The 20,586-nt window shown below is 38.0% G+C and overlaps 1 protein-coding gene across 1 annotated transcript; it reads left to right on the forward strand.

Moving 5' to 3' along the window:
• The first annotated feature begins 5,030 nt into the window (after positions 1 to 5,030).
• On the forward strand, positions 5,031 to 17,884 carry COMMD8 (COMM domain containing 8). The gene is made up of 5 exons (XM_029946279.1): positions 5,031 to 5,138; positions 9,621 to 9,776; positions 13,361 to 13,513; positions 15,848 to 16,003; positions 17,089 to 17,884. The coding sequence occupies exons 1-5, from the start codon at positions 5,073 to 5,075 to the stop codon at positions 17,107 to 17,109; spliced, it is 552 nt and encodes a 183-aa protein (XP_029802139.1). The 5' UTR covers positions 5,031 to 5,072; the 3' UTR covers positions 17,110 to 17,884.
• The last annotated feature ends 2,702 nt before the right edge of the window (positions 17,885 to 20,586 follow it).

The raw sequence follows: 20,586 nt of genomic DNA on the forward strand, positions 1-20,586 counted from the left end.
ATTAACTTAAATGCCTACATTAGTTAGGATTAGTCTGGAGGTACCTGGGTGGCTCAGTTGGTTGAATGTCTGACTCTTGATTTTGACTCAGGTCATTCAAGATTTCATTGTTCATGGGATCGAGCCTCATGTTGGGCTCTCCACTGACAGTGTGGGGCCTAGTTGGGACTCTCTCTCTCTGCCCCTACCCACCTCATGCTTTCTCTGTCTCAAAATGAATAAATAAACATTTAAAAAAAGGATAGCCTCTGAACTGACTCTCCTGCTTTCACTCTTGCATCCAAGAGCTGGTTTTCCAAAGACTCTCTGCTTTCCAGAGCATAACCTTTTAAAAATGCAGACTAGTTCATGTCAATTTGCTGATTAAAATCCTGGTCTGTATCTCTGACATCACCTCTATCACACTTCCCTTGTTCACTGAGTATGGTCTTGCCACAAAGGCATTGGTTATTATCTCTTTTTTTAATTAATTAATTAATTTTGGTGGGGAGAGAGAGAGAAAGCATGAGCAAGGGAGGGGCAGAGAGAGAGGGAGAGAGAATCCCAAGCAGGCTCCTCACGGTCAGTGCAGGGCCTGATGCAGGGCTTGAATTCATGGACCATGAGATCATGATCTGAGCTGAAATCTGACACTTAACCTACGGAGGCACCCAGGTGCCCCTGGGTATTATCTTAAATAAGGCAGGTTTTCTCCTGCTTCAGGGCCTCCACATTGTAATAGCAACTCTCATGCCCCTGATGTTTGTCTTCATGTCTCCTTCTCCTTTATGCCTCCATCTACATGCCACTTCTGGACAACGTATTCCTTGACCAATCTAAAGTACATCTCCACCATCCCTCTCTATTACATCACTCTGTTTCATTTTCTTTAAGATGCTTCTCCAGAGTGCCTGGGTGGTTCAGTTGGTTGGCTGTCTGACTCTTGGTTTTGGCTCAGGTCATGATCCCAGGGTGATTGGATGGAGCCCCATGTGGCACTCTACACTGAGATTGTGGAGCCTGCTTGGGATTCTCTCTGTCTCTCTCTTTCACAAAATAAATAAATAAATATTTTTAAAAAGATGCTTTGGGGTACCTGGGTGGCTCAGTTGGTTAAGCATCTGGCTTCTGGCTTCGGCTCAGGTCATGATCTCACGATTAGTGGGTTCGAGCCCCGCATTGGGCTCTGTGCTGACAGCTCAGAGCCTGGAGCCTGCTTCAGATTCTGTGTCTCCCTCTCTCTCTGACTCTCCCCTGCTCGCACTATCTTTCTCTGTAACTCAAAAATAAAAACATAAAAATAAATAAATAAATAAATAAATAAATAAATAACGATGCTTCTCCATAGCTCACGTGATCTTATTTGCTTACTTTTTCAATATCTGAGGTCCCACCATACACAACTAGAAGGTAAGTTATTGTTCACACTGCCTGCAATACCAGAGCCATTAGAGTAGCTAATGCATGGTAAATGTTTAACCAGTAATTGTTAAAGAATGAGTGAATGAATAAATCTCCCAGGACACGGTGCACAGAATTCTTTCTTGCTCCTTCCTCTTTAAAATGAGAAGATCCCAACCAAATAACCTCAAGAAGAAGCAACACATTAACTCTTCGATTAACAGCTTGAATTCCAATTTCAGCACAGCATCCGCACTCAATGAGGTTTATCTGAGATCTTTAGATATTTTTTATATGTCCGAGCTGTGACCACTGACCTACATTGCCTATACTGCACTATATACCAGCCTAGGCGGGTTCTAGAGACAAATCACATTCTCAAGGCAGAGACTCTCCAACACTATATTTAGGAGGGTAGAGACATCAAAGAGAGACAGCCTGCTCTGTGGAACCTATTAAACTTTGGCTAGATAACAGAAGAGAAAAGAACGCCACTTACGAGGGAATCTAATATGTTTTTTATGTGCTAGGCTAGACCTTATGTTACGAACTTCACATATATCAACTTATGACTCTATAAGTTTGGTGCTAACTTTATAACCAATTACAGATGAGGATCCATAAACACAGGTAAGTGAACTCTACTTGCCTAATATTACACAAACAGTAATTTGCCGAATCGGGGTTTAAATTTAAGAAGTTGGACTCGAGAGTCCACATTTTTTTTAAATTTAATAGTTTATTATCAAATTGGTTTCCATATAACACCCAGTGCTTCTCCCCACAAGTGCCCCCCACCATGGCCATCACCCCCTTCCCACCCTCCCCCTCCCCCTTCAGTTCATGGTTTGTTTTCAGTATTCAGTCGTCTCTCATGATTTGTGTCCCTCACTCTCCCCAGCTCTCTTTCCCCCTTCCTCTCCCTATTGTCCTCTGTTAGGCATCTCCTGCTAGACTTATGAGTGCAAACATATGGTATCTGTCCTTCTCTGACTGACTTATTTCGCTTAGCATGACACCCTCGAGGTCCATCCACTTTGCTACAAATGGCCATATTTCATTCTTCCTCATTGCCATATAGTACTCCATATATCTACCACATCTTCTTGATCCATTCATCAGGTGATGGACATTTAGTCTCTTTCCATGATTTGGCTATTGTAGAAATCATGGAGAGTCCACATTTCTAGCTATCACTACGAAGAAGATTTTGGAAAACTGGAACTAACAGTAAAAATAGGACTGTAAAAAACAGAAATGTTTTTGAAAACTCCTTAGATTATACACACAAGAACATCCTCTTATCAAAAGGCAAATATTAAGCACTCTTAACTTGTGAAATATTAGAAGCTGTATTTATTAAAGGTCAAGTTTTTGTGTTTGTACTATTGTTTATGTATGTTTTTAATTTAATTTATTTTATTTTTATTTAAAAATTATTTTTAATGTTTTTATTTATTTTTGAGAGACGAAGAGAGACAGCATGAGCAGGGGAGGATAAGCAAGAGAAGGAGTCACAGGATCTGAAGACAGGCTCCAGGCTCTGAGGTAGCAGTCAGCACAGAGCCGGATGCAGGGCTCGAACCCACTGACCATGAGATCATGACCTGAGCTGAAGTCGGCCGCTTAACCGACTGAGCCACCCAGGTGCCCCAATTTATTTTATTTTTAATGTTTGTTTATTTTTGAGAGAGAGAGCGTGAGTAGGGGAGGGGCAGAGAGAGAGAGAGATCTGAATTTTGCTCCAACAGCAGAGAGCCTGATGTGGGGCTCTAACTCACAAGTCCTGAGATCATGACCTGATCCAAAGTCAGATGCTTAACTAACTAAACCACCAAGGCACCCCTATTTATATATGTTTTTATTTTAGTCCCAGTTAGTTAACATACAGTGTTATATTCGTTTCAGGTGTATAATGTAGTGATTCAACAATGAAAAGTTAAGTTTTCTTACAATCAAATTCCAAAGGAAGGACCAAATTCCTCCAAGTGTCTAGTGTTGCTTGAAAGAAAAACCAGGACCTAATGCGGTGTCCTCTGACTAAATCTTGGGCTCTGTTCTCTGTGACTCTTTCCCTTATTTAGTAATCTGTTATATGGCCTTAGGAAGTCATATCACTCCAGAATGCCTTGCTTTCCGCTTCAGGGCCAGTGAAGCACACAGACTCAACCCATTGGCTTTGCAACTAACACCTACATGACCTTGGACAAAGTTGATATTACATCACCAAATTTGTTTCCTCATCTTTAAAAGCTGGGGTAACTCCCACAACACAATGTCATAGGGAAGAGTAATAAGATAAAATATATAAACTGTTTGGCACATAGTAGATGCTTAATAAATGTTTTTTACCCCAACCTTCACAGTATATAAAATCTAGCCTTTTCTTAGAAAACAGACTCTACCCTCAGTAGACTTACTAATACACACAGATTAGATAGATTTCTAAACTCCTTGTTATTAACTATTCGTTGAGGAGCTCCTATGCACAAAGTTGAAGTGTCTTAATATAATTATGTTTCAGCTGAGGCAATGATTCTTGTACATAACTATCTATATTAAGAACTAGAAAGCTCTTAACATTTTAAGTGAGGGACAGTCATGAAACTACAGAGGAGGAAGAAATTGCTTTCCCCTCCAAGAGGGGGCTTGGAGTAGAGAAAGGGCATTCTAGCTAAACATTGAAGGGTGTCACTAATATGTAGTTTTTCTTTGCATAGCCCACGGACTAAAATAATTACTTCCTCCTCTATGGTATGTTTCATCACTTTTCACTACTTTTATTATTAAATTTATATCAGACTGTCATTTCTGTTTCAGTCTCCCACTTACTGTGCACTTCTAGATACCAGGAGGTGTCTTATCTCTCGAAATTCTCCTGCACCTGATTAAGGTAACAGCTGTAATAAGGAAAGAAGTCACTGAAAAGGTCTTTTGGTTAGTTCAACGTTAACAGTGTCGCTGTTGAGTCTGACTCTGCTTAACTTTAGGCTGTGCCTCGTAGCTCCTGTGACTTTGAGAGTTGTGTAAAACATGGAATGCCCAGTTGAGTTTGACTTAAACAAGGAATAATTTCTTAGTATAAGTATTCCCCATGCAATAATTAGGGGACACTTATAAGAACATATTGTTCGTTGCTTATCTGAAATTGCAGATTTAACTGGGCTCTCTAGTTTTGTTTGCTACATCTGACTATCCTAGTGACTTCCCTGGTCTTATTTGTTATTTGGAAACAGATGAAAATAGTACCATCTTCTTAGGATAATCGATATAAAGAATCTTGTACACAAGTAAAACCTCACTTAACCTTCCAAGTTAGAAAACTTTAGTAAAAAGAGACACATGCCAAGCCTCCGGGGCAATAGCCCAGAGCCCAAAATAGGGTTACTCTTATTAGACGGTTTTTCTAGAGTGCAGAGACAGTTCGATAGAACTCTGAACGAAGTTGGAAGCTGCCTGAGATATTTGCAAATTTGCTTTCAATGCAGTAAGTGTGCTTAGCAAATTTACGCCACGCGGAAGAGGGATTTTCCTCAGTTACAGGGAAAGCGTTGGCTGTGTCTTTGCGCACGCGCCTGCGAGCTCCTGCGTCTTTAGCTCGGCCCCCGCCCCACCCGAGTCACGTGGCTGAGCCGCCGCTCCGAGGCGCGACCGGGCCTTGTCATGTGACTAGGTTCCTACTTGGTACTGGGATGGAGCCGGAAGAGGGGACGCCCTTGTGGCGGCTGCAGAAGCTTCCAGTCGAGCTGGGCCCGCAGGTGAGGCGGACGCGGGCGGCGTGGCAGGCGGGGCTCCGGGGGGCCGGGCGTGCAGGGCTGGCCGGGTCTGATGGAGACGCCTCGGCTGATCCCACCCCGGCTGCCCAGGGCAGGGACGGGCAAGGGGCGTGATGTCGGGCGCACGGCCTCCTGCTTCCCCTGGAGAGCTGAGAAGGCCGACGCTTTTGGCGCCACCTCCACGTCCCTGCTTGGAGCTGCCCGTCGTCGCCGGGCTTGGCGAGCCGACTCGCCGGCTCTGCTGGCACCTGGGTGGGGAGGGCGGGGAGTCAGCTCCCTCGCGCGGGTCGCAGGACCCGCTGACTCTGGGCTGGGGAGCGGAGTCGCCACCCTAGTGTTTGAAAATCTTACACCGTGCAACCGGTGCTGTGCAGCGTGTCATTTCATTCATTCATACACCACACCGCCCGAATGCTACCTGCGCACCAGGTACAGTGCTAGGTGTTGGGGACAGGCTGGGGACACGGAGAAGCGCGCCCTGCCCCCTTGAGGGCTGCGGAAAACAAATTGGTAAGTACTGCCAATAACTGGGCAGCTTACTTTCGGTAGCGTGGTCCTTTCACCCAGGAGGTGACACGTATATTGAAACCTTGAGCCTGAGAAGTAACTTGGCTGGAAGGAGCTGGAGAGAGCTTCGTTCATTTGTTCCACCAGCTTTTCACTTAGGTCGGCCTTGTGCTGAATGCCCAGATGGGATAAGGTAAAACGGTGAGTGAGATCCAGCCCGTTCCCTGGTGGAGCTTGTATCTCATAAGGAAACCAAGCTGAATCATCCCGTAATGAGCTTGTGGGACAGGTAGCAACCCAGATTAGAAGGGGCAAGGAGAGGCTTTCCGGAAAAGGAGTATCAGAATTTCTAGGTTGAGTTCCAGAGGATGAGGAGGAATAGACAGGCTATAAGGGAGAGAACGCTTTAGGCAGAGGAATAGCAGCTACAGGGCTAGAAAAAGGAAATCAGCCTCTCTGGGCTTTGAGGACCTGCTCTAATTCTTGGAGGCTGAAATTCAGAGGGAGAAGCAGAGCAGGGAGACTAAGGCTGGACAGGTGAGTAGAAAGCCAGGTGGCCGCTGGAGTCTATATGCCACGCTTGTGTATTTAGCCTTAATACCAAAGGCATTGGCAGTTTTGAGTGTGAAAAATGCAATGTGGAGGCAGTAATTACATCTAACAGTATCTTGACTGTGAGCTGTGAAAGGAAGAGAAAACCCAGTAGTTGCTGTAGGAGGAAAATCTGACTGGGAAGTGAGATTTTTCCCCTTTGAACTTTCAAGCAAAAAATCTTAGACCTGAAGGAAATTTGCCTATCCCTGAAAGAAAGCAGTATATGCAGAATTGAACTTCAGCATTAGCTCTGGAAGCCGAGATTCTGTTTGTCCTCAGAAATCAGCCAATTAATACGTTGAATTGTAATTAATAAATAAGTATGTTTACTCCCATCTCCTCTGTTCCCCAACAGTCCAGGCCTCCTTACACAACTTCTTGACTGGTTGGCTTGACTCTGGTCTCTCTCTTGTTCTGGACTCCTGCAGGATACTTTGTTTTACATTCCCAGTTCTTGAGGGAATGTAAACGTGGGTTCTTAAATCAGTGTTCACTGAGGGAAGGAATCAACGCATACTGAACTCTGCTTAATCATGGGCGGGGCCAGTTATCTGGATTCCAACCTTTAGTGGGCTGGCCTTCATTGTAAATGATAGGCGATTCTGAGCAAGTCCCAGTGGTGTTCCATTTATAATGCATGAAGTGGGAGGTGGGGGAGGGGGCGCTTAGCCTACATGATGTGATACACGGGTGTGGGGTAGGCAGCCTTTATAAGCCCCACATTTAAGACTTCTCTTTTCCTCTGTTCCATTTACAATGGGGAAAGCGTGGGGGAGTTTGAAGGGAATAAACCTACTTAATTCTTATCAGGGTCAGAAAAAACCTATCTTAACTCTTGTCTGTGATTTTACAAGTGAGGAAACTGAAATGTCAGCAGGGAGAGTTGGCGTACCATGTCCAAGGCTATCAACTAGTAAGTGGCAAAGGTGGAACATATGTTTTGATCTGCTGACCGAGAGTCTTTGTATTAGCTTCCTGCTCCTGTCGTCCTTCTACCTGCTTCTTAGTAAGGCCCATATTCTTTCTCACCGTGTAGGTTGATAACACCTAGATCCTTGCATCTAGCAAAAAAAAAAATCTCTTCCTTGAGTGTCAGGCTTCTGCTTAGACACACCCCAGGTACCTCAAATTCAGTGTGTCCTTGGCCAAATTTGTCTTTCTCCTTGGTACTAGTCTTCCTGTGATTGTAGCCTCAGTTTTTGGTTTGGAGTACCACCATTTACCCACTCACCCTAAAATTCTGAGTATCATCCTTGGTCCCTTCTCCTTTTCACAGTCTCTTTTACCTCTGTACTGCCCCCATTTTGAGTGTCCGCAACTATTTAGCTGCCCACCCCCCATCTAATTTCTTCCTGGTAAAGAGTAGGCAAGTGGCCTTTGGTCTCACCATCTCTTTTTTCCTTTTCTCTTCTTATATCTCCCAACTTGTTGGAAAATTTATGGAAACATAATGTAAATATGTGAATAGGTTGCTTCCCTGTTGAAACAATTAAACCCTGGACACTGTATACAAGGCCCTTTATGATTTGGCCTCCACTCATCTCTCCAGCCTGGATCCTGTTGTTTTTCAAATTGAACATGTGATTGTACACTTTCATTCTATGCATATGCAGTCGCCTGTGACTAGAAATGCCCTTCTGTCCTATTTCAGTGGCCAAGTACTACAACAACATAATGTGGTTGATGGTACCCTCATTTTATCCTTCTAAAAGCAGCCCTTTCCCTTCTTCTCTGTGCTTCTTTGTACTGTCTATAAAAACATAATACAGCTCCTCTCATTCTAAATTGCATTTATGTATTTATGTTTCTCTTTCTCTAATGCACTAAAGCTCTGATATGGTAGCACCTTAATCTTGTTTATCCTCAGTTTTCTCATTTGTAAAATGGGGATAATAATGAGCCTTACCCCATAGGGCTGTAGTGAGGATGAGCACAGTGCTTGGTACTCAGTCAGGGCTCCATATATGGTAGCCATTATGGCTAAATTTGCTTTGTATCTCCACTAACCTGTTTAACAATTGTTGTGAAGTGCTCATTACATAGTTCATATGTATGCATAGAAATCATTAATGAATGAACAAATGAATGAATGAATGAATGAATAAACATTTATATTCCAAAAGATAGCACTTTTTTAGTTTGAGTTCTGTGTTTTACTTTAGCACAGGGATGGTTTGGGATAACATGGGGTATATATAGAGAATTTTGAATGAATTTCAGATTGAGAATGTTGGTTGATTTATGCTAAATAAAAGGTTTGTTCATAGAGTGCATTAGCCATCATTTGGAAGTGGAGTTACCAGTTGCTTATGTCTGTTCTGATATGTGTGGTGTGATAGGGAAAGAGTTATTGCTTAATATGGAGTGGAATATGGTCCAGGGGAAAAGATTTGGAAGACTTGTTGCTTAAAATAGATTTCCAGATTATTTGGGTTCAAATACTCTTTTAACAAGACACAAATATCCCCTGGGAAAGAAAACCATATTAATCATTTGTCTAGAATAGAGCTGACATAGTAAGTACTCAGTTAACGTGTTAAAGACATGGAACCTAGTACTGTAACGTAGTGGTGGTGGTAGTAACGGTGATAATAATGACAATAAGAAGAATGATAACAACGGATGGCAACGTGGAAGTGTTTTTTACATGCCAGGAACGTGGCAACTAATTTGCATGTACTCGTTTAATCTTTACAACAGCATAATGTAGGTAAATGATATCCTCATTTTACACATGAGAAAACAGGCCCAGAACATTTAAGTAACATGATAAAACTAGTTAAGTAGTGGAACTCGGATTCAAACTAGACAGTTTTATTCAAAAATTCAGTCTTAGTCACTATGTTCATTATATGTGTGTTAGGATTTTTGTTGTTGATACTAAGGTAGGATAGTGGTCCAGGAATGTAGAAAAAGAAAAGAAAGATCCTAACGACTTTCTTGGAGTCCAAAAGAAGTGAGTATGAATGCTGTGAAAATGGAGGCAAGGGAAAATGAAATTTATAGATCTGCAAAAAACCTTTGATCTGAAAGTCATACTTTTTTATCATTGGTATAAATACAATGTCTAAGGAATCTCAAGGTGAAACTTTTATACTCACCATCTTCCTTTCAGAATTATAAGAGAAGCAACAGTGTGTCTATGAAATTTTTTTAGCTTCTGAAGGTGGACAAAATTATAGAAAGTCTGGGATTTTTATTGGAGCTTTAATTTTTAATTAATGAGAATGTTAAAAATAGGCATTTCAATATCAGCTGCTCTCGCAGGTCCCATGAGCTTCTCCCAACAACATTTGTTTCCTACAAGGAGGATGTCTGTTTTATAAGTTCACTTATAATTCACTTATTTCCTTTTCTCTCCAGCTTCTTCATAAAATAATTGATGGCATTTGTGGCCGAGCTTATCCTCTCTACCAGGATTATCACAGTGTTTGGGATTCGACAGAATGGAAGAATGTTCTAGAAGATATTATCAAATTTTTCAAAGCTGTAGTCGGTAAAAATTTACCTGATGAAGAGGTAACTTCACTCCAAATTTCTATAACTTATAATAAATAATAAGTAGTGTTCAGGTTTTTCTCAAGTTGGTCTTTATCATACAAGAGCCATCATCAGTAAGTGTATGTTATATTACAACAAAAACATCATAATTGTGAGTAGGCAAATCTGATTGTGGAAGTTCTGGTTTTTTAGTTTTGTTTTGGTTGTTTATATTTGTAATTGTGATATGCTTAAATCCTATAGAAGAAAAAGAAGGTTAGGTAACTGATCCCTACATTCCCATTATCACAAACATTTGGTAACATTTTACTTTATGTATTACAGGTTTGTGTGTTTGTTTTAGAAACAAGGCGTTATGGATATACCTAAATACTACCAGGCATGTCATCCTTCCCCAAGAGATCACTACTTGTTGGTGTTTTGTATTCCATGTTGTAGGAATGTTTACCTCTTTAAGTAATACTATTATTTGAGCTGTTTGAATGTGTAACTTGATAACATATTTATCCATTTGTAATTTTTTTGTGAGATAATGTGTTTTAGACTTATCAGTGTTGCTAAATGTAGATCTGGTTCTTGTATTTTAACCAACCACTTGTAATGTTTGATGATAGGGATTAGCAGGAATTATTTTTCTGGCCTCCTCCTGATGACCCATTAGATCTTTGCCTCTTTCATTATTATGTATAGTGCTTCTACTGACGTTTTGTGTGTTCACATATTGGCCAAGTTTTGTAGGATAGATATCTTGAAGTGAAATTACAGGGTCACGGGGTGTCCTTCCATTGAATTGCTTTCATACCTTGGTCAAAAGTTATTCTGGCATGTTTGTTGCTCACTTAAAAAAATGTAATTATATATATTCATCATTTTGATTTGGATGATATTTTGGGTGGAAAGTCTTGATTAGATATACGTATTTTAAATATCTTCTCCTGTTATGTGGCTTGCCTTTTCACTCAATGGTGTCTTCTTGTGAACAGAAGTTCTGACTTTTAATCATGTCCAGTTTTGTCAACATTTCTTTTGATTGTGTTTAACAAATACGTGTGACAAAGTCATGAAAGATGTTTTTGTTAGTTTTCTAGTAGAAGCTCTCACTTTTATAAAAGCTCTCACATTTATGTTCCTGGTGCATTTTGAATTCATATCTGTGTGTGTAGTAAGGGTCGAGTTCGCATTTTTTTCATATCAACAGCCAGTTGACCCAGTACCATTTATTGAAATGACCATCCTTGCCCCATAGAATTTCTGTGCAGCCTTTGTTGTAAATCAGGTAGCTGTGTATGTATGGGTCCGTATCTGGACTCTATTCTATTCCAGTAGTCTTGTCTGTATTTCCCCATACTGCATTTAGTTACTGTAGAATTAGAGCTGTGTTACATAAAGTCTTGATATCTGGTAATAGAAGACTTCCAATTCCGTGCTTCTTCAAGATTGCTTTGGCTAGTCTAGGTCCTCTGTATTTCCATGTTCATTTAAGATCAGCTTGTCAATTTCAACAACAACAACAAAAAACCCTGCTGGGATTTTGATGAGTATTAGTCAACTTGAGCTGCCATAACAAAATACCATAGACTGGGTAGCTTAAACAACAAGAATTGATTTCTGACAATTCTCGAGGCTGGTAAGGAAGTCCAAGATAAAGGTGCTAGCTGATTTGATTCCCTGTCGGGAGCCCTTTTCATGGCTGCAGACTGCTGTCTTGCTGTTTCTCACAAGGCAACTGGAGAGGGAAGCATTCTTTCTTCTGTTTCTTTTTATAAGAGCGCTAATCCCATCATGAGGGCTCTACCCTTATGACCTGTTAAACCTAATTACCTCTCAGAAGGCCCCGTCTTTAAATACTATCACAATGAGAATTAGAATTTCAACATATGAATTTTGAGGTGACACCATTAAGTTCACAGCATGGGTATTGCACTGAATCTCTAAGATGATTTGGGAAAGAATTTCTGTCTTAATATTAATTTTCCCAATCCATGAACATGGAATAACATTCCATTTATTTGGATTACTTCAGTTTCTCTAATATTTTGTAGTTTTCAATATAGAGGTCTTGCAAATATTTTTTTAGATTTATTTTTAAGTAATTGATATTTTTGATGTTCTTTAATTTTGTTCTCCACTTGTTTATTGCTGGTACATAGAAACAATTTTTATATCTTTACCCCATATCCAATAATTTAAACAAATTTATTTAATGGCTTATAAAAATTTTTTTTTGGATTTCTTTTGTGTGTACAATCATTTAAAAAATTTTTAATATCCATTTTTTTCTTACCTTATTGCAGTGCCTAACACTTATAAGACAGTGTTGAAACAAAAAACAGTGTCTTATTTCTGACCTTAGGAAGAATGCATTCACTATTTTCTCATTTATTGTGTTAGCTCTGTGATTTTATAGATCTATACTATAAGATTAAAGGAGTTTCCTACAGTTCCTACTTTGCTGAGAATTGTTATCATTAATGGATATTGAATTGTGTTTAAATGTTTTTCCCTTAAATTTGTTATTTTTTTCTTCTTTATTTTGTTGATGTGGTGTCTTTCATTGGATATTTAAATGCTAAATTAACCTTGCATTGCCAAAATAAATGCCACTTGGTCGTGATGTATTATGTTTTTATGTACCTGTTGGTTTGATTTGCCAATATTTTATTTAGGACTTTTGCATCTGTTTTTGAGTAATATTGGCCCATAGTTTTTATCTTTGTAATGCCCTTGTCAGGGTGTCAAGTTTTATTCTGATCTAATAAAATGAATTAGAAAGTATTTTTTTCTCTTTTCTTTTTCTCTGAAAGAGCTTATGCAAGATTGGTTTTATATCTTCCTTGGTACTATGTTACTATGTTGTATAATGTTCAATATTTGCAAATCTTTTATTATCAATTATGGTTTAATTGTACTGTGGTTAAAAAAAACATAACTTCATTGCAGTCCTTTGAAATCTGTTGTGATTTGCTACATGGCATGTCTTATGGTTCATTTTGATGAATGTTCCACATATATTTGAAAATAGTATATATTGTAGTTGTTGATTGTAATGTTCTGTCAATTAGGATAAAGGAAGATAGTATTTTTTGATTCTATATCTTTATGATTGTTTTGTGTGTTTTCCTGTCAGTTACCGGAGATGTGTTAACATTCTGTTTATAAATCTAGTAAATCTAATTAGACTTATCTACTTCTCTTTTTAGTTCTGCCAAGTTTTGCTACTTTATATATTTTGAAGCTGTTTTATTGGGTGCACACAAGTTTTTGATTGTTCTTTCTGTGGAATGGTCCTTTTGCCATTCTCTGTTTCTTGTAATACTTCTTAAAGGCCACATTGTGTGATAGTAACAAAGCTGTACCAGCGTTAGTATTCTTTGCTCTCATGCTACTTCATCAGTCAGCCCTTGACCTTCCGGGTTTGGAAACATTTGTGAAAATCTCTTGTCAGTTACACATTTTCATCTTACTCTAGGTAGAAGTATTCTTTTTTATTTTTTCTTTTACTATCATTTTAAAGGGTTTGTGAAAGGGGAATGGAGCTGTATGTGTACATTTTTAACAGAAAGGCCCTTTCATTTACTTTCTGTTTATTTTTATTTTCATAGATATTTCAACAGTTGAATCAGTTGCATTCATTTCATCAAGAAGCTATCATGAAATGTTTGAAAAGTAGGAAAGATGAAATCAAGAAGGCTCTGTTAGAAGAAATAGTTGATATTTCTTCTGCACAGTTGCAGGATTTTGATTGGCAGTTAAAGGTGAGAATCTGTTTACAGGCCTGTATGTTTTGCACTCATTGTTTTGAATAGAAAGAAATATTTATTATTTTATATAATATACATCTAAAATTTCTGTTATTTTAAGAATATAATATCAAAAATTATGTTTCATTTTTTACATTCTTTAGCCATAAGTATGGTACAGAGGTCCAAAAATATATAATAACATTACATTGATAAAAAATTTAATTAACTAGAGCTGTAAATCATTAAATATTTTTAATGGAGTAGTATGTATTCAATGTATATTTTTGGCTAGAACTTTCTAGACTTTACTATAGTCTTCTGGAGATTGGTAAATGTGATTCTGCTTCCAGGGGAAAATCTATGTGTTATTAAAAGTTAACTTTAAAAATCATTTTGAAAAAGAGACTCACGATCAATAGGATTAATAAAGAGCAATTTCAGGCCAACTTTCCATGCTATATAGGATATGTCGACCTAAATGAGGAGGTTGTGTTGAAACACATTGTGTTTCCTCATTTCAGCATGATCCTGGATAAAGTATCTCATCCTGTCTTTGTGGATAAAATGGAGAAAAATGTGGAAAAATAACACAGTTACTTGGGTTATAGCTGGATAAACAACCAAAACCAGATGTATCTGTGTTATCCAGGGGGAGGTCTCTGTGGCTCTGGTTTTGGCCCAGTCTTCAACATTTTTATGAATATTATGCTCATCAAATCTGAAATACATTACATATTAATATAATACAATCAAAGCTTAAAATTACTTTATAGCAAATTACCCAATGAACCATATGAAGCACAGTAAGTTAAGCAGAGATAACCTAGATAGAGAATTTTTATATAAATAAAACCAATTTAATAAAAAAGATATGAGAGATATGCCAAAAGTAATATGTATGAGAATATTTAGTTGTTTTGATTTACCAAATGTGGCTTGAGTCAGCAGTATGATGAATCAGTCTTATGTTTTGTTGATAGAAATGCAATGTTTCAAACAATGGATAGTTCTAATTCTGTTTTTATTCATTTCACTTTTTAGTTAATTTAGTTATTAATACTAACAGTTCTGACTGCTAAATTTAAGAGATACTTAAATTAGAACCAAACCAGAAAAGAATGAACAGGAACTTAAAATCATGAAGGTTTTATTCAAACACTTGGGGAATGTTGTTGCATATATCCATGGAGTGTATCTGGGAAGGAAAAAACTTAGTAGAAAAATTATAGTTCTGGTTAAAGGACTAAAAATCATCTCTGTGGATGAGGGAATTTTTGTATGTTCTGTGGCTTCCGAAGCTCGGACAAAGGGATAGGTTTAAGGTACATAGGTTGCGATAAGGTGAGTTTGCATTCAACCTAAGGAATATGCTTTAACACCTATCAGTATCTGAAGATTATTTTAACCTCTTCTTGAGGTAGCACGTTCATTATTGGTGGTATTCAAGCATAGACTGAGAAACCACTTATTGGGCACACTGAAGAAGAGAATTATCCGTAACATAGACCATCTTTGATACTTCTAAATCTCAGATATGATAAGAGAGAATGGGGGAGGTATGTGAGGATTCAGTTCTATAGTGTGTGCATGCCAAGGGTGAACTTTAAGGATGTTTGTTAGGAAAGTCGTTCCATACCATTCATTGCATAAGTAAATTTTTGAAGGTAGTGGAACTTGGAAGATTCACTTTTATGGAGTTTTCTAGCTCAGATTCCAGGAGAATCCGAGTTTTCCTTTGCCATCTGCCAATGAAGCCATGGTGCTTGTTTGAAAAATTATTAGGATCATAAATATTTGGTTCTTTTATTTCTTCTAGGATTCCTGTAGGCAGAAGATAGGAAGTAAGGTCCATATATTGAGTGTTTTTACTGAGTGGCTCTAATTGAAAGTGGTATCTTGATAACATGTGTATCAATAATTGAGTAGAGAATTGGCTGGTTGTGAATAAGCATCTTGATTTCACAAGGTTACCAGTGTTCTGGGTTGTGTCCTTGTACATGGACTTTCATCCTCTTGGTATCTTTACATTTTAAGAATTCTCAGTTTCTCGATGCATTGGACCCATTCAGTACTTCCCAGCCGTAACTCTGCTCTGGATTTCTGCTTCTGCCATGAAATTCGTATTTATTGTCCTTTTTTCTCAGCCTACATACTCTCTATTCATCCTTTTTTTTCTTGCCATTCTTCATTTATGTGTTGGTTTGGCTTGGGTTTCTCTGTTTCTTCCTCCTTTTCCTGTACTTGATAGCAAACAGGAGTAATCTTGTATTATTAATAAACTCTGATGTGTATTTAATATGTTCTTTTTAACGACTTACTAATTACTATCTTCCTCATTTTACACAGCTTACACTGTCCAGTGACAAGATTGCTACATTACAAATGCCACTTTTAAACCTTAATCTAGACGTAAAAGAAAATGGTGAAGTCAAGCCATATTCTGTCGAAATGAGTAAAGAAGAGCTGCAGAGTCTAATAAATTCCTTGGAAGCAGCTAATAAGGTATTTGTTTTGATTTTGCTGTGTGGTTTAAAATGTTTGAGTTTCGACTGATGGATACCTATAGAGCAATGGAAGAAAAACCCATCGTTGACTTTTAATATTTCTTTTGTTTCTGATCTTTTATGTGAAGCACAGAAAATACCTTGTTGATCTGTTCTGCATCTCTAGTTTTAGATATTAAATTAATTGTAATTTTTAATTTTGACTGCTTAGTTTTGAGCCTAATTTCTCCAATAGTTATTTTAGATAGAATAGTAGTGCTCTTCTCACAGCTAGATTTTTTATTTTCCCCCCCAGTGCTCATTTGGTAAAACTGAAATTTTACCTTGGGGCTATGATTCTGAAGAGTTTTTTATGATTATAAATAGTTGTGATCCTAAAGAAAAGAGTGTCTTATTTAACTGGATAAATAACATTACTTTTATAATCCTTTAACTATGGGAGACAAAATATGGCTCGTAGTTATGACAAGATCAGGTTGAGGTAAGACATAATGAATGAATGACTACAAATTTTGCATTTACAAGCAGTTGGCTAAATAACAGGAGCAATTCCCAGAGTTTATTTAATGAGAAAAATACTTAAACAGTAAAAACTGCTGCATCAGAAAGAAAAATAACTATCTTTGTATATGTATGTTCCTTTCATTATTGCTCAGTTTTTTCTGTGGTGATCTGAAATCTGTGATTAATGTCACATATCCTAACCACATTCTCTTGCCACCAGTCAACCTTCTTAGCCTCTTTTAAACCCTGCTCCACTCAGCTTTCCTCTATACTCTGCAGATACTCATTTTAGTGCCATGATGACTGGTCCACATGCCAGGTAACCCCACTGGTAGCCTGGCTTGCTTCTGGATGAGGTTAATGTCTGAAAGGGTGTGTGGTAGAACCCGATATAAATGTTAATTGATTCTGAGCTGTGGATCCTGGCAGGCACGCACCATCTGTTACTGTGCATTGTGCTTGCTTGTTATCAGTTCTCCAGGCCCTTCTTCTGAGATTTCAAAGCATTTCATTAAGCAGACATTGGCATCATTCTGGAATAACCTGATTTCCTCCCCACCCCCGACTTTGTGTTCGAAGGTGGTCCTGCAGTTGAAATAACTGGAAATGATGAATACCAACGCTATCAGAGTTCACTGCTACACCTGACCCGGCCGAGTGAATACTGTGTGTTCAGAAAACCTGCGCTATACGGACTCTTACGCTGTGCTGAGAAAGCAGCAGTGTTGAGATTGCAAAGATAAAAACTTACCAGCTTCCCTAAAGAACAGGAAATGAGATGGTTGACTGGAAATGCATAAAAAATGATAGATGAAAAAGCTATAATAGCTGTTTATATTTTCATAATGGCTGTTTTGCCTCATTTATTAAATATTTGAGAAATCTTTATAGATATACAGTTTTATTGAAAGCTGAAAATAGGTTCTGAAGTAATGTAAACATACAAAGCACAAAAATACTTGAATGTTGCTTAAAGGAATATATGAATAGCAAGGATGTGTATTATGGAATATATGGTTAACTTGTAATATTTTTAAAATAACTTTTAAAGAATGTCTAAGCTGCGTATGTAACTCAGGAGACTCGATGTCTTTCTTATATTTCAAAGGAAAGATTATAAAATGTAAATTTCTTAGAGAAAGAAGCTCTTCTTCAGACATGAACAAGAAAAGATAATTAAATTTGTGTGAACAGTTTTATGAATTATTAAACTATTACTAGAGTAGGAAAAAATGAAAATAATACTGTTACTCCTTCATTTCTGTGTCTGATTGGGAGGGTGTGCTCTGATAAAAGAATAGATGTTATTGTATAGTTTATATATAACTATTCAAATATCAGCTAATATTAAATATAGGGCCATTTTTGTTATGAACCCTTAATGTTGAAGTTAATCATTTTGGGTGTTAAGAATTTCACTGGAAAACAAACTTTTTAATTTCAGTTAACTTTATTTTTTATTTAAAAAAATTTTTTTAATGTTTATTTTATTTTTGAGACAGAGAGAGACAGAGCTTGACTGGGGGGGAGGGGTGCAGAGAGAGAGGGAGACACAGAATCCAAAGCAAACTCCAAGCTCTAAGGCATCAGCACAGAGCCCAATGCGGGGCTCGAACTCGTGGACTGTGAGATCATGACCTGAACTGAAATCAGCTGCCCAACTGACTAAGCCACCCAGGTGCCCCTAATTTCAGTTAACTTTAAAACCAAGCATTCTTGGGGCTCAGTCGGTCAAGCATTCAATTACTGATTTTGGCTCAGGTCATGATTTCACAGTTTGTGAGATGGAGGCCCCATGTCACACTCCATGCTGACAGTGTGGAGCCTGCTTGGCATTCTCTTTCCCTACCTCACTCTCACGTGGATGCGCGCTCGCTCGCTGTCTCTCTCTCTCAAAGTAAATATTAAATAAAAAACAAGCATTCTGGACAAATAAAAAGTGACATTTTATTTTTACATATGGCTTTATTTAAAACACTATCTACATAATGCAGTGGCACATAATTAATTGGTACCTGCTGTCTGCAAGCTTCTAGCTCATCAGAGCATCAGACTATTGTTTGAGGTGTTCCGAGCAGTTTTCTCATCATACAGATGAGGATAGGCTTCGAGAGGTTAAAAGAACATCTGTGTGTGATCTAGACAGCGCTGCTCACAATGTGTCTGGAAACTGATGCCGGTCTGTGGACCATTTGTTACAGGTCAGTGATTACATGAGAAGCTTGTGCCAGAGTGTTCATCAGCTCATTGCTTTTTTCATTGAGAAATGTTAATTTTGGAAAAAATACCAGCTGAATTAAACAGTGTGCTTGGGAGCAAGTTCCTTGTATCATTAAGGACCAGAGGCATATATCCATCCATGTTGTTGCATATATCAATAGTTCCTTTCTTTTACTGTTGAGGAATATTAAGTTGTAGAGTTTTACCATAATTTTTTATTCACCCGTTAAAGGATATTTTGGTTGTTTAAAATTTTATGTCTATTACATAACACAGAATCCTGTAAACATTCTTGTGTACACCATATCCATATATGCTTCCTTTAGAGTGAATACTTAAAGGAGTGAGGTATTCCCAAAGTCTGGGAGAGTTCACCTCCATTTGTTTGCTAACACATGCTTTGGTCAGTCTTAATTTCAGCTATTGTAGTAAGTGTGCCTTGATAGATAGCTCATTGTGGTTTTAATAATTTCTATTACCCTAATGACTGATGATGTTCATTGTTTTCTCATGTGGTGTATATCTTCTTTGGTGACCTGTCTGTTCAGATCTGTTACCCATTTCTAAATTGGGTTGTTTTCTTACTGTTGAGTTTTGGGAGTTCTTGGTAGCTTGGATATAAGTCTCTATCACATCTATGCCCTGCAGGTGTTTTCTCCCAATCTGACTTTGTTTTTTCTTCTATAAATGGACCTTTTTTAAAAGTAAGTTTTAGTCTTAGATTCACATAAAAATTGGATAGAAACATCCCATTTACCCCACATCCAATTTCTTCTATTATTAATATATTAGTATGCACATTTATTGTAACTAATGAATTGATGCCAATACATTGTTATTAACTAAATTCCAGTTTATTCAGATTTCCTAAGTTTTTACCCCACATCCTTTTTCTGTTCTAGGATTTCATATTTAGTTGTCATGTCTCCTTAGCTTCTCTTTGGCTGTGATAGTTTCCCATCCTTTCTTTGTTTTTGATGACCTTTATAGTTTTGAGATGTGTGGGTGAAGTATTTTGTGGGATGGCCCTCTGTTGGAATGTAATGTTTTTCTGATGCTTAAGCCAGGGTTATGGGTTTGGGGGAGGAAAATCACACAAGTAAAGGGCCATTTGCAACACATCATATTGGGGGTACATACTATTATTAACAGGATTTATGACTTGACATTGACTTTGCTTACATAGCTGAGGTAGTTTGTCAGGTTTCTCACTGTAAAGTTACTCTTTATTTCTGTTTTTTTTTTTTTTCCACATTGTACTCTCTGGAAGGAAGTCACTATGTGTGGCCCATATTTGAGGGATGGGAAGTTGTGCTCCCCCTTCTTGAGGTCAGAGCACCTACATAAAACCTTTTGGAAATCTGCACAGATTTGTCTCTTCTATTTATTTAATCCTTTTTTTATATAATGTGGACTCATGAATATTTATATTTTTGGTTATAATCCAGTACTATTCAAATTGTTTGAATAGTTTGGCCATTTGAAGCTCTTTCAGTTGGCTCTTTTACATTATGTCCTTAACTTTCTGGCAATAAGATGCTCCAGGCTCATTTTGCCTATTTCCTGCCCAGTCCTAGAATCAATCATTTCTCCAAAAATTCCTGGTTCATTTTATTGAGGAATGGTATTAGAAATCAAGCTAGATGTGCTCACTGCTATTGGGGTATTGTTTAAGTCCCCTCAGTTGACAACAAAGAAATATATGTGTGTAAACTGAGCCATGTATGTGTACCTATCTGTAAATATTCCTTTATATATTCAACTATCATCTATATTAAGCCACACAAGTTCATCCTGATGTCTTCAACTCGAATTCCTTACCACATGGATCACATTTCTTACCTGCTACCCTTTCTT

This window comes from Suricata suricatta, chromosome 1, assembly GCF_006229205.1.
Source record: "Suricata suricatta isolate VVHF042 chromosome 1, meerkat_22Aug2017_6uvM2_HiC, whole genome shotgun sequence".
Lineage (NCBI taxonomy): Eukaryota > Metazoa > Chordata > Mammalia > Carnivora > Herpestidae > Suricata > Suricata suricatta.

Excerpts from the sequence above, each read along its gene's own strand:
- COMMD8 (XM_029946279.1), top strand. The coding sequence starts at position 5,073 with ATGGAGCCGGAAGAGGGGACGCCCTTGTGGCGGCTGCAGAAGCTTCCA. Across the intron at positions 5,139-9,620 it reads CAGTCGAGCTGGGCCCGCAG|CTTCTTCATAAAATAATTGA; the intron begins GTGAGGCGGACG and ends TTTTCTCTCCAG. Across the intron at positions 16,004-17,088 it reads CCTTGGAAGCAGCTAATAAG|GTGGTCCTGCAGTTGAAATA; the intron begins GTATTTGTTTTG and ends TTGTGTTCGAAG.